Below are 13,538 nucleotides of genomic sequence, written 5' to 3' on the forward strand. Positions count from 1 at the left end.
GGGGGGGCACAGCCCAGCGGAGCGCGTGTTCGCCGTTCCCGCCCACTTTGTGGCCCCTCCCCTTCCGTGCCTTGGCCCCTCCCCTTGCCGCCCCCCCTAGTTTTGATCCTGGGTACGCCCATGATAGGCCTGAATAGCTTGTGACCCACTAAGCAAAACACAGCCATGAATGGAAGCCTGTTGTTGGCCTTGAGAGACAATGGAGTGCGCCTCTGGGGGTGAAGTCTTAACTGCTGCATTTGCAGCACCGACGTGACCTCCCTGGGGCACAAACCTGGGCAGTGTGTCTGGTGGTCCTGGGCTGCCTAGATGACAAGACCCCACTCTTGGCCTTTTTGATGTTGTCCAAAGGAAGGCAGAGCAATACATTTTGCACCGGCTTGGCTACAAGAGTTGCTGGAAGGAGGTGTGCAAGGCGCCATCCAACCGTCTTAGGGACTCCACTCCAGATTTGTGTAGGGTTTACTTCTCAGCCTTTTCTTCTCCCAAAGATATCCCACAAGGCAGCAGAGGTTTAGGATCAGAGTTTTCCTTCTTTTAGATGAGCTTACCTTCCCAGGTTGATAAGCCCCATCTGCCCCTAGGAAGATTATTATTATTATTACTATTATTATTATTAATTTGAAAAACCACCAGGGGTTTTCTGCCTGCCTCGGGCTGCAATAAGACAAAAACATTTTCAAAACGTGTGGGATTGGTGGCTTTCATTCAGCTCAGTGGGTTGAACGTTGCACAGTCTGCTGCAAAGAACTCGCAGGCTGTGTTAAGCCTCTTCCTCCAGCCTGTGGGAGACGGCTTCCCCTTTCGGCACAGAATGAGGCTGAGCCGGTTCTTCTGGCTCTCCAAAGGAAAAACATCCTCCTCAGATGACTCTGGCTATGGGCAGGGGAGGGCCAGGAAAACAGGGCTCCCAAGTTCTGCATGACCTTCTGTAGAGCACCTTGGGACGAGGGGATAAAAGCAGAGAAGCGTTGCAAAGAGGAGGGGGCATAAGTTTGTGGTTTAGTCCAAGGCCATACGCATGGCATGGCATGCATTGGAAAAAGGGTATCCTGTTTTGTACTGATAAGATAGTGTAAACAGTGAGTGCCAAATTAAGCTCAAAGTGGCACCAGGAAAAGTTTGCTCATGTGTTGCTACTCCATGTCTTCAGCTTACATGCAGTCCTAATATAAAACAATATAAACCTTTATAGCAGGGATGAGGAGCCTGTGGTATTATCCACATTTTTGTACTCCCACAAGCCCCAGGGCAGTGCAGGCATTGGTCAAGGCTGATGGGAGTTGTAGTCCAGCAATATCTGGAGCTCTGCAGGGTCTTCATCCATCTTCTCTGGGATGATTTCCTACGGTAGCTATCTAATAGGCCCTTTTTCTTCTTCCCTATACCATGCATTCAGATTGTCCTAGACTGGTTTCTCTGCCTTGGGTCTCCAGCTGCTTTTGGACTACAACTCCCATCATCCTCGACCACTGGTTCTGCTAGCTAGGGTTGATGGGAGTTGTAGTCCAACAACAGCTGGAGACCCAAGGTTAAGAAACACTTATGTATAGTATGAAATTCAAAGCATTCTCTTCTTTCTTTCTTTTTAAAAAAGAAAAGTTTCTGATTGTCGTGGCTTGTGGAGAAAAGCTCACACAGCAGCGGAATACATTTATTATCATTATCGCTATCACTATCATTTATTAAATTTGTATACTGCTGTATACCCACAGGTGTCTTGCATCCTTCAATGCAAAAGACACGGCATGTGTAATGGGTTCTTACAAGGGAGCCATTATTCTGTTTCCCAGATTCTGTTTCCTAGCTAAGTCTTCTCTCTCTCAATTGCTCCCATTCAGGGCCAATGGGCCACTCCCAAAGACTGTGGAGGTCCAGGGCGACAAACTCTTGGTGCGCAACGTGGATGCTTCAGTGAACACCACTTTTAGATGCCAGGCCACCAATCGCGTGGGACAGGTTTCGACAGACCAAGTCATCTTTGTCCGAGGTAAGAATTGTGGGGAGTCGATGCTCTTGGGTATGCATGGAGCTTTGGGGTGAAAAGACTTGGATCTGGTGGCCTGGTGTTTTGCGCACATGGGGAATCTTGCTGCCTTAAAAAAAAAAACTGCTTGGGGGACCAGCTGTTTGTATATAACATGTGCTTCCTTCTCTGGGCTGAGAGCTGAAACGCTTTAGAACTTGCACGTGATTACTGGGCTGCACCATTTTCAGTTCGAGATGGAGGATGCGATGTTTAGAGTGCTTCTGTTATCCTCTCTCCCCCCTCCCCCCCCAAAAAAATCCTTGTATACATGATACTAACATGTCAGGGAGAAATCTTTAGACTAGGGGTGGGGAACCTGAATCTCCCTCCAGAGATGCATTTAGGGGAGTGCAAGGGACAGGGGGACACCAAATTTGCTGAAATTTGAGATGTTGTTGGACTGCAGCTCCTATCATGGCCATGCTGGGTGGAGCTGAACAGAACTGGAAGTCCCAAATCGGGGCCTCCACACCATATGACGTCCTTCTCCTGGTATTGTAAATGGTTTGATACATGCTCACGTCTTGGGAATGCAGCAAGCCCGCAACTTAACGTGCATTTAAATCATGTGCATTCAGCCCAAAAACAGAGGATGGAAAGAGGAGTCTGGGTTCCAAGGAAAATGACTGGCAATCCCACCCAGGGTTGAGCCTACGCGATTTTGGCTTTAGGTGCGATCCGCGGAACTTTAACTCCTGTGTAAGTTGCGGGCTTACTGTGCATGTACCGAGAGCCGAATGCATTGTGGAAACGGGAAAGCAAGGACTGCCACGGGGCCTAATCAACTGGGTGCATTGCGGGTGTAAGTTGTGGCACAGGCTGTGCCCTCCGGCTGGGTGTGTTTTAGGTACAGAGGCGACATGCTGGGCCACGTCATGCTTGAGCAGGCCTGCATGGAAGAAGCACTCCCTGGACCCTCTAATGTCCCAATTCTCCCCGGACAGCAAGGGGGCTCCTTTGCAGGAAGACCCTTCCAAATGGATAGGGGAGGTGGGGGTCCCTGAGACCCCGCCCGTGTGCTCTTCCACGGCTCCACCTGCAGCTCTGCCCCTTCCCCAGCGCTGGCAAAGTCTAGTGATGCACTTTTCTCTGAGTGACCACCCCCCCGTCTTCCTTTCTTTACTCAGACCAGCCGGCGAAGAGGCAGAGCAGCAGCGCTGGAGCCTTGGCCGGGTCCATCGTGGGGGGGATCCTAGCCCTGGCTCTCCTGGGAGCCATAGTCTTCTTTGTTCTGCGTCGCCACCGCCACCAGGGCACCAAAGGCTCTTACGACCCCAAGACCCGGGTCTTTGGCAACGGGACAGCTCCTCCCCCAGCCCGGGACTTCACCGAACTTGACCGGCCCCTCAAATCTGCCCCAGGGAGGGGGCAGGAGGACGATGACGACTACGACGAGGAAGATGAACGCGAGGAGCGCCACCCGCCCTACGGCTACCCGTCCCACCGTCTGGAGGGCGACGAGGAGCAGTACGACCAGCTGGGCCCCATGTTGCGGCTCAGCTCTCCCCACCACGGCTACGACTTCGACGACATGGAGTCCCAGCACGACGGCTCCATCATATCCAAGACAGCTGTCTACGTGTGAGCCCGGCCTCGGCGGCGTCCCCAGGAGGATGCCGGGAAGAGAACGTTGGCCTTCCCAAAAGACATGCTTAAGAGAGACACTACAAAGTTTTGGTTTTTGTTTTAATTTATGGGCCCTGCGTGGCCAGACTCTGTTGGTGGGGCAGTGAAGCCTCCCTCCGAGAGGCGAGGCAGCCGCAAGACACGTCCCGGGGGGAGTTTTGTCGGAGCCCCATGAAGTTGGGGTTTGCCGAAAAGGGGAAACTTGTTTTTGCTTTCTTTTTTAACAAAGGGGGGGACGGGGACAGGACACTCTTTACCATGAAGATGTCTCTCTTCTTCGACCACCAGGAAACATTTTGCGTGCTGCTGCCTTAAGAGGATTCAACTTCTTCCTTTTTTTGTAGTACGTGTTCCAGGAGATACAGAGCTGACTGTAAAAACTGGGCGTGGGGCAGCTTGGGAAGGAAATGCAGCTAGCTTCTCCTGGCTCTGGCAAAAAGGACCTTTGGGCTCGGCATGCCCTAGGTTCTGGCAATCTTTAATCTCTCTCTCCCCCGAATGGCGCACTCTGGTTTCTTTTTGGTGCTCTTAACCGGGTGGTCTTGGCTGGTGCTGAATTCCCCCCCCCCCCGACTGGTGCTTGGGAGGAAAAGACCAGGCTCCTGTCTAAAAATTCTGTCTCCTCCTTGCCCTTCTCTGCACATCCTCCACCCTGCCTGTCTCAACAGGTATACAAGGCCTGCCTGCTCTTCGGATCTCACCCCCCTTCTTTGCATCAGGGAACAAGGCCAGGGTGGGGGGAAGGCGAGAGGGGGCACAGCACCACTTGCACTGCCAGCCCCTGGGCCTTGCTTTATTCCAAAAGACTGGCTTATCTGTTTGCCGGGGGTCTGTCCATCCCCCAGTTCGGCCTGCCCCATGTCGTCGTCCCCCTCAAACTCCCCTGGATCGTTCACCATCATTGTGCGCGTTGTTTTCGGTGGGGTGGGGGTTCCTGTGGAATTGTTTGGAGGCTCAGGGGATGGGTCCCTCTTCCCTTCTCTTCTGCACTACCCCCATGCTGTGCCTTAATGAGGACCAGCAGGTTTTCCCCTCCTTCATACATACCCACAAGTCTCTGTAAATACCCCCCCCCCCGCCTTTGTGAAAAAGGCACAGAGTTATTTTCGTACTTTGGTTTTTTTTCGTGTGTGTCCCCCCCAGTGGGCTCTGTCTCCGCTTTTGAGTGTAATTAAAAGATGTATCAAAACCTAACTCTCCTTGCCTTCCTGTTTTGGGGTTTATCTGACAAGGGGAGGTTTGGGGGTTGATGGCGGTGAGGAACCCCTTACGTTGCTGAAGCAGAAGGGATCCTTGCCACGGTGACACCAAATCCCTCGCCTTCTCGTGGCCGCATGAATATTTAAAGCCACCTTGCTTGGTATAAAATTAATTGCAAGCGAAATGTCCTAGAGACTCGGGCTGAGCGACTGGGCTCTCTCCTCTGAGAGGGAGAGGAAGTCCCCATTGGGGAAAGGAAGTTTCACGTAGCCGAATTTGATCCGCAGAAGAAAGAAAAATGTTGGCCTTCTCCGAAACCCCATCCCATGGATTCTTCTTTATTGTGAAGTGCTGTCTATTGCGTTTACTTTTTAAAATAAAAGGTAGCAGGAAGACAAGGTACTTCCTGATATATTTTCAAAGGAAGAGCAGAGTGGGAGGCACAAACTGTTTGTTGTACTGTGAGCAAACTTCCCAAATGCAGCCATATAAAAGTGGTTCAGGTCCGTAGCCTCTCTGGATGCTGTCGGACTCCAACTCCCATCATCCCTAGCGAGCACGGCCTTTGGTCAGGAATGATGGGAGTTGTAGTCTAGGTTGGAGGGAGGGGTGTCCCTGCTCTAAATGGTTCCCGCAGATGAATTTCTACATGTTTTCCTACTTACTGGATTTATATTCTGCCGTTTCACCAAGACGGTTTACAGTTTCTGAGTTCTCCCACCCAAATAACCCTGTCTCCCAGCCCCTCTTTTTTTACCACAGGGCAGAATGGTGTCTGTTGGCCCTACGGGATGGCACAGGCTTGACTGGAATAGGTCCTGGCGGTGTGTCTGTCTGCCTGTTGTTGTTATTATCAATAATAATACTCATTAATAATGTTGAATGTCAGTATGGTTGGCAAAGTTGCTGGCACCGGTGGCCTATTTCGGCCTTCCATTAATCGACACTTTCCCCCTCTTCCTCCCTGAATTCGGTCAAAGAATCTCACTGCCTAGGCCTCACGGCTCTGAGGAGAAAAGAGAATTGCATCAGGAGCTCTGCTTGTTGTTCTTTTGTAAGCAGCTATGCCCCTTCAGCTAGGAAAGGTACGTTACGGTGCTATAAATAAAAAAAATAGTTTCCTTAGTGTGCATGGGCTTTGCACCTCCTCACTCTTATTGCACTGTTAAAACCAGCCTCCCAAATACCTCCCCATTGTTTTGGACGGGGCGAGGGTGTTCCTTGGCAGCAGGTGCCTGCTGTTTAGAACCGGTCTGATCTGTCGCCCTTTTTTTGCACGTCTCCATGACCACCTGTCTGCCCCAGGAGGGAGATCGGGTTTCCTTCAAAGCAGGAACAGCAGGTATGGCCCAGGTGCTGTTTTGGAGAAACCGAGGGCAGTTTACGGTGCCTTGCACTGTATACAGGCATCTGTGACTGCAGGTGCAGGCAGTGAAAAGACTGCTTTGAATACAGGCCACAGCGATGGTAGCATTCACTTCTGGGGCAGGATTTCTACGTTAAAAAGAAAAAGAAAAAAAGACCCTGCCAATGTTTTCCCCACAGCAGCCTGGTGCATTGAAATATGAGCTGTGAATTTTTCTCGGTCACTTTATCCCCATGCCAGGAAAAAGCCTCACCAGCTAAACATCTGTGGCTGCCAATAAAGGAACAGGAGGCTGTGCCAATGAATAAAAAACAACAACAACACAACAACAACTTATTGATGTAATGATTTTCTACAGTTCTGTGGGGAAGTGAGCTAAAATTTTATCTTTGTAAGCAGCTTGGGTTATTTTTTCCCCTCACAAAGAGTTCAGTTTAATACAAGCGCCGCCACTGAAGTGATTTTCTTCCTTTTTTTTCAAAGGAACATACATGTGTTTTTCTCACGTGAAATATTTCAGTGGAAGCTAAAATGCCAGTAAAGACCAACACAGATTTCCAAACCCCCGCTTTAACTATCATTTCAGGGAGAAAATGAGTTGGAAGTCAGGTGAAAGCAGGAGTAAATCTTCTCCTGGACTGCTTGCAGGGTTTCTTTTTGTTGCCAGAGTTGGGCCTGATCTACCCCTTCCCGGCATTCTTCTGCCCAACTACAGAGAGAACAGCTTTCTCTGAACGGGCTGAGGAGAGTTTTGTGACACACCCACATTCCTTGGCACGATCTCAGACAGGAGGGGGGGGGCTGCTCCTGGTGTTATTGGGCTCCAGCTCCACAATCAGTCCCAGGCAGGGATGGCCAAGCCAGTGGTCCAGGATGAGGTGCAGCCATCAAGCAACATCTCTACTAAGAGGAAGCTCATTCTCACAAGTGTGGATCCTTTAAATAACAGTGGCAGGGTCTCTGCAAAAGAGAGGAGGAGTGGCAGGCTAAGGTAACCCCAAGGTTTGCAGAAGTACAAAAATGTTAAGGATGTGTGGAGGGAAACGCACTGAAACCACAGCTCGATTAGGAATGTGTTAAAATGGAGTGTCCTGAAAATAGGCATGGCCAGCCAGCCAAAAATCCATAACAGGAGTGCTCCCTGCTGCAACATTTTGTTGTGGTTGTCTACTCAGGTACATAAAGCATGGAAGGACAGCACGGGAATGAGGCATGGCCTTGTGGAGTGAATGCTTAACCCTACTTCCTTCTCCATGTGTACCGTACATTCACAGCGCCTATGATACAAGCAGGGCTGAGGGGTCCATGACACCCCAGGTTAATTCTCTTGGCAAGGGAGGTCTTAAGCTCAAAAGGAAGAGCTTTGCCGGACTGGATTTAAAGCCCCACCCAGCCTTAGAAGCCTGCTTCCCAACAGTGACCAGGCAGAGCTCACAAGCAAGGCATGAAAGCAACCAACACCCCTCTGTTGTCAAGACGCCAGCCCTCTTGTTGTCATCTGCCTCTGAACCACAGAGGTCCTGTTTATCTGGCAGGCCTAGCGGTGGTTGACAGGCCTGTCTTTCCTGATTTCGGGCCTGGTTTGCACTGCATGGCACACCGAACCTTGACTTAGCTCGGCTTGGCACATCAGTAAAGAAAAGCTTAAAGCAGCTGGAAGCTGCTCTCCTGGAGCTGCACAGTCTCGATAACCCTCAGTTTGGCTTAGGCCAGGGGTCCCCAAACTACGGCCCCCGGGCCGGATGCGGCCCAATCGGCCTTCCAATCCGGCCCGCGACGACCCCCGCCGCCCGCTGCCGCCGCCCGCTCTCACGGCGCGCGGCGCAGCGGCGATCTGAAAAATCGGCAAAAAATCGCCGAAAATCGCTTGTGCGCATGCGTACGGGCCTCTCCCGACCCGGAAGAGGTCATTTCTGGTGCACTTCCGGGTCGGGGGAGGCCCATACGCATGCGCACAAGCGATTTCCGCCGATTTTTTTTCCGCCCGTGTGCGTGTGCGCATGCGCACGGGCGCGCACTCCCCCGCCCTCCGGCCCGCTGCGCGTGCACTCCCCTGCAGTCCGGCCCACCGCGCGGTCGGCGCGGCGGGCACCGGCCCGCCGCTCGGTAAGTCTGGGGACCCCTGGCTTAGGCTGTCATGCAAACCGTTGTCGAACCTAGCCTTTATTGTTGGACTACAACTCCCATCAGTCCCCAGTCAGCAGGTGCTGGGCAGGGTGCTGATGGGACTTGAAGTCCAACCAAGTCTGGTTGGCAAAGGTTGGTCTACTGGTACCTTGAGTGTTTCCCAAACTTGGGCCTCCAGCTGTTTTTTTTGGGGGGGGGACGACTACAACTCCCATCTTCCCTAGCTAGCAAGACCACTGGTCGGGGATGATGGGAATTGTAGTCCAAAATCTGCTGGAAACACTGGCCTAAAAGATAGAGAATCTATGACTAGATATTGCTGGACTACAATTCCCATCATCCCTGACAACTGGGTCCTGCTGTCTGGGGCTGGTGGCAGTTGAACTCAAGAAACATCTGGAGGGCCATAGGTTCCCATCCTGGGGCCTAACCCTTTCTCAACCCCATTCTTAAAAAAAAGAACTGAGGTAGAAGGTGCCATCACATCACGTTCTGGCAGCAAATCTCATATTACGTGTTGTGCCTGACTTTTGTCTATCCAGAGCCAATGGGAGAGTCTCTCATATATAGCACAGTAGGAAATAGTGGCTTTTAGCAAGTTGGGCCCCTGAACTTGTTGTAGGTTTGACAGCCCAAATACTTGCACTTCCTAGGATTCTGGCAACTTTATTTCCCTCCAAGCCGCCTCCTTGAACTTGTAACTCTGCTCTCTCTCTCTCTTCTCTGGATACCTTGTTCAAAAGCAGCAGAGCTGTTCGCTGCTCTGCATTTGAAAAATAAATCAAAGCACTGGGCTTTTAATGTATGCATCCCGATAGATGCAAACTTTCTTACTTTGCGTGAATGCTCATATAGCATACTTCGTTCTCAATCTGATATTTGTGAGGGATGTCAGTGATTTATTTTTTTAAAAAATCTGCCAAGCAGAAACACTCACGGGGTGTGTGAATCACAGCCAGGGAGGGATGTTTCTTGGGGAGAAACTTGAGGGCCACATAGAGAAGACAAGAAGGTTGCATTTGACTCGGTTGCCTAGGATTCCCCACCCCTGGTGTGGCTCTGCCAATCTCGTAACACCAGGATGTGTATGATTGACACACCCAGGGAGAGCCCTGACACTTAGAAAAAGGAGAGGCTGGGGAAGTTTTCTGAAATTTCGCTTCCCCTGTCACTTCCCTATAAATCTTTATTTCACCCTTCAGCGGAGCGTGGCTGTTGGACACCTGCCATTGGCCTCGTTTTCACTCACCTGCAAGCCCGGCGCTTCATCTGCAAGCGGCTTGCACGGTGGTTACGAGCGTGAGCTATGAGCCCTTGGTTTCAAACAGATGAGTTTTGCCACACGTTCACAGGCCCAGCCTTTGTGAAGGCTCGAACTGTCTTCTTGGCCATGTCTGTAACACATTGCTGGAGCCACCATAAAGGCTCGTTGAAGCACTTGGAGGCAAATGCTAAATGTGCGATAGAAATGAAATGTTGGGGTTCGAACTTCATGGGAGGTGCTAGTCTAGGGGTGGGCAACCTCTGGCCCTCCAGAGGTTGGTGGATCCCCCACTCCCATTACCCTTGAATGTTGGCCAAGTTGACTGAAGTACTATAGGTTCTCTGCTGTGTAATCTTCATTGTTAGCCCATGTTGTGTGGGAAAGGGGGTCCCTAGCAGGTTACTCCACATGCAGTAATAATACTATTAATTTGCACTTGTTCAGAACCACCCTCAAACAGCTGTTTCAAAGCAAGCTGTGAAATGCAGCTTGAATGTTAGCAAACAGAACGTATTCATGTTTCCCAAGTGTCGGTAGCAGCGCTGAGGTAGCTGCCAAAAGTGTGGCCGAGGTCTTCTCCAGATTATGTTTTAATCTCTTGCCTGCTGGCAAGGCCCTGCTCTAGGTTTCCGCTTTCATCCCTCGCCCACTGGTTGCCCCAATCCACTTTCGGATCGCTGTGGGGCCTGATCCACTTAAAGCCTAGCGTGAATATCGGGTTAAGTCCTTCCACGCCGACAGGGCCTGCCACCGAAGCCCATGGCAGATTCTTCCGGTTCTTCGCCACCCAGGCTGCAGCCTGGGAAAGAAGGAGGTGGCAGCTGTTTTTGCTTAGGCAATGAAAAGTGCTCAAATGTCGGACTCTGTGGAGAAAGGTCAAAGGAAGGCCACTTGGAGACGGCTCCTGATCCCTGGCTGCTTTGGGGTGTGGACCCTACTGGGCACATGAAACCCCCAAAGCCCTTTAAAAAAATGAAAGAAATAGCGTAATTCAAGTCTTGGAACGGGTGTGCGCTGTCAGCAAGGCCCTGTTTATGAATTTGAGAGGTTTAAGCCGTATCAGGCACTGGCTTTCAGACTTCCTTGCTCTGCTGGTGAGGAACCTCTAGATCAGGATTTCCCAAACTTGGGTCTCCAGCTGTTTCTGGACTACAACTCCCACCATCCCTGGCTAGCACCACCAGTGGTCAGGGATGATGGGAATTGTAGTCTAAAAACAGCTGTTGACGACTGTTAAGGACTGCAATTGGTCTTACAGGAAAAAGCAAGGGGTGAGATGGCTAAAAACTTTTATACTTTATCATTATACTTTATCACTTTAACTTTTATACTTTATCATTATACTTTATCATGTATAATGAGATAAGAATCCAATGTCTCTATTCAGACCAGGTCTCTCCATGGTTTTAAGTTTGGTAATAAGTTGCAATTCAGCAACTTCTCGTTCCAGTCTATTTCTGAAATTATTTTGTAATAAGACAGCTACTTTGAGATCTTGTATTGAATGTCCTGGGAGTCATCAACAGGTTTACCACACCTATCAGCCAATTATCCATTCCCACCACCCTTCTGAGTAATACCCCTACCCTCCCTCTCACTCACTATATATAAGGGTATGGTGATTTCTGTTTCAATGTATCTGAAGAAGTGTGCATGCACATGAAAGCTTATACCAAGAACAAACTTAGTTGGTCTCTAAGGTGCTACCTACCTGTAACTTATTTTTATTTATTTAACCAAATGTATACACAACTTGTTTCTAAGAAAACCTCTACGCCTATTCACAAAACCAGTCAAATATTTTCTTTCCAAGGTGAAAAAAAGGAAAGGAAACAGCAAAGTGGTTTACAAAAATATGAAATAAAACATAAAAATGGTTGATTTAAAACAGGTAATTGCAACTTTTCAAAAGATGACTAAAATCAACCATACCTGAAAAGAAATAACACACACGTAACTTCTACATGTTTGGATGAGCTTACTGGTACCTAAGCAAATACTGTATGTTTTAAAAAGGTTTCAAAAAGAGCATGGTGATGGTGGCTGTCTGATGTCAATAGATCCAAATAGATCTATTATAGAATTATAGAATCGTAGAGTTGGAAGGGACCCCAAGGGGCATCTAGTCCAACCCCCTGCAATGCAGGAATCTCAACTACCTAGATCTACCATCTATGGGAAGTTTAAAAATATACAGGGGCGCAGGGCATTGTATCCAATGTTCTGTGTAGACCCATTGAAATTTGAGGACGTGCCTAACTTTGCACAGCTCTGATTCGCTGTTGATGCTCAGCCCTCTTACGAGAAATCAGGCAGTTTTCCTTATAGCTGTGTTTTGGGATATTAATAGACGACTCAAGATAGCAGGGTATAATTAACCTTGTGCGGTCACAGAACCTGGCAACTTATCAGATATTGTAGGAAAATTTCCACACAGGGAACTGACCCATGGTATGTCTGGGCTCCTTGTCCTTTCGTGGACTGAATACCCCACAACTGGGTGCAGATTTCACCTGCACGTTAAAACAAGCAAACAGGGCCAGCTCCCCTGCCATTAATTCCAGTCGGCGGCCCTAAACTTGGGCAGTAGCCATTGAGAGCCTTTTGCCCCCCACAGATTTGACAAACCCTTAAAAAAAACAAACCCATGTTATCAGGCCTCTTGTGGGAGTGAGTTCCACAGCCCAACTATGCAGTGTGTGAAAAAAGTACTTTGTCTCTTCTGAATATTACAACGTTCAGCTGCACTGGATGTTCCTGAATCCTGGCATGGAGAGATAAGTGACAGAACATTTGTGCAAGTGGCAGAAAGGACAGCTTGAAGTTAAAGTTTTACTTCTTTCACCTGAGAAGAATGTACAAACAAAGGGCTCAGTTGACGCAAGAGGAGATGGTGGCCGGGCTTTGGTTACGAAATGAAACATACTGGAACCAGTGTTCCATCTGTAAGAATGAGAGGTACCTAGAAGCCCAGAACCTAGCAGGTGGTTACTTGGTAGACAGGCTCTCTGCACATGCTCAGAGACACTCCCGTGAAGCAGGCTGTGAGTGCGGAGTTAAGATTTTTTAAAAAACGTGGTTAGGCCTATTATAGAATTGTAGAGTTGGAAGGGGTCATGAGGGCGAACCCCCTGCAATGCAGGAGCACGCAGTCTCCCATCCAATTTGAAACCAGATGAGACCCTGCTTAGCTTTGCAAATGTGCTATCGGTTTTATTGCTGCACAAGTCAGGTCTGAGGGGGCCATGCATCGGAATCTGGGACAAGTGTTCAAATAATAATAATAATAATAATAATAATAATAATAATAATAATAAGTAAATAGTAAATAGTAAATAGTAAATAGTGTTAAAGTTGGTGGTAGCCTCTTTCCACAGCCTCTAAAACAGGGGTTGGAAATCCGGTGGCTCTCTGGATGCTGTTGGGCTCCCATCAACACCCAGCCAGCAGTCAGGGATGATCAGCGACATGTTGCTCCTGCTGCCATTGCAATAAAACTCAGCTGGAGGATAGGTTAGGTTCCTTTGGGGTTGGGGTCTCCCAGTGTTGGCAGAGTTACTATTCCCAACCTTTTCCCCCTCCTGGCTGGGAACAGCAGTATCAAGAAGAGTCGCCAGCAGAGGAGGGAAGATGAACACCTAGCGTTGCCAACTTTCATAGCAGCCACTGCTGCTGTGCCTTTGATGGCAACTGTGCATGAAGCCATTAGCAGTGCCAACGCCTTTTCTCCTTATTCTAAAAAGCTTCACCTGTTTTCTGAGCACTCCACTGCTGTGGCCTAGGCAGTTATTACTTTCCCGGCCAGTCAGCATACCCTCCTATTCTGTATCTGCGGCAATATCCAGAAGGCCACAGGTTAGATATTTCGCGGAAAAGTTTCCATGGATGCCTTGGCTTCAGATCAAGACCTGTTGCAGCTTGTTCCA

The 13,538-nt window shown here is 49.4% G+C and overlaps 1 protein-coding gene across 3 annotated transcripts in view; it reads left to right on the forward strand.

Annotated features, from left to right (window-relative positions):
- The window catches only part of NECTIN2 (nectin cell adhesion molecule 2), an 84,107-nt gene that overhangs the window by 51,569 nt on the left and 19,000 nt on the right, over positions 1–13,538 (forward strand). For 2 of the 3 annotated variants that reach the window (XM_035117521.3, XM_035117524.3), the window contains exon 5: positions 1,842–1,990. In XM_035117521.3, the coding sequence (XP_034973412.3) occupies positions 1,842–1,990 (149 nt within the window). Of the gene's footprint in view, positions 1–1,841; positions 1,991–3,156; positions 4,850–13,538 lie in introns of those variants that run through there. The other variant, XM_035117523.3, reaches the window with a different exon arrangement.

Source organism: Zootoca vivipara, chromosome 6 (genome assembly GCF_965207765.1).
Source record: "Zootoca vivipara chromosome 6, rZooViv2.hap1.1, whole genome shotgun sequence".
Classification (NCBI taxonomy): Eukaryota; Metazoa; Chordata; class Lepidosauria; order Squamata; family Lacertidae; genus Zootoca; species Zootoca vivipara.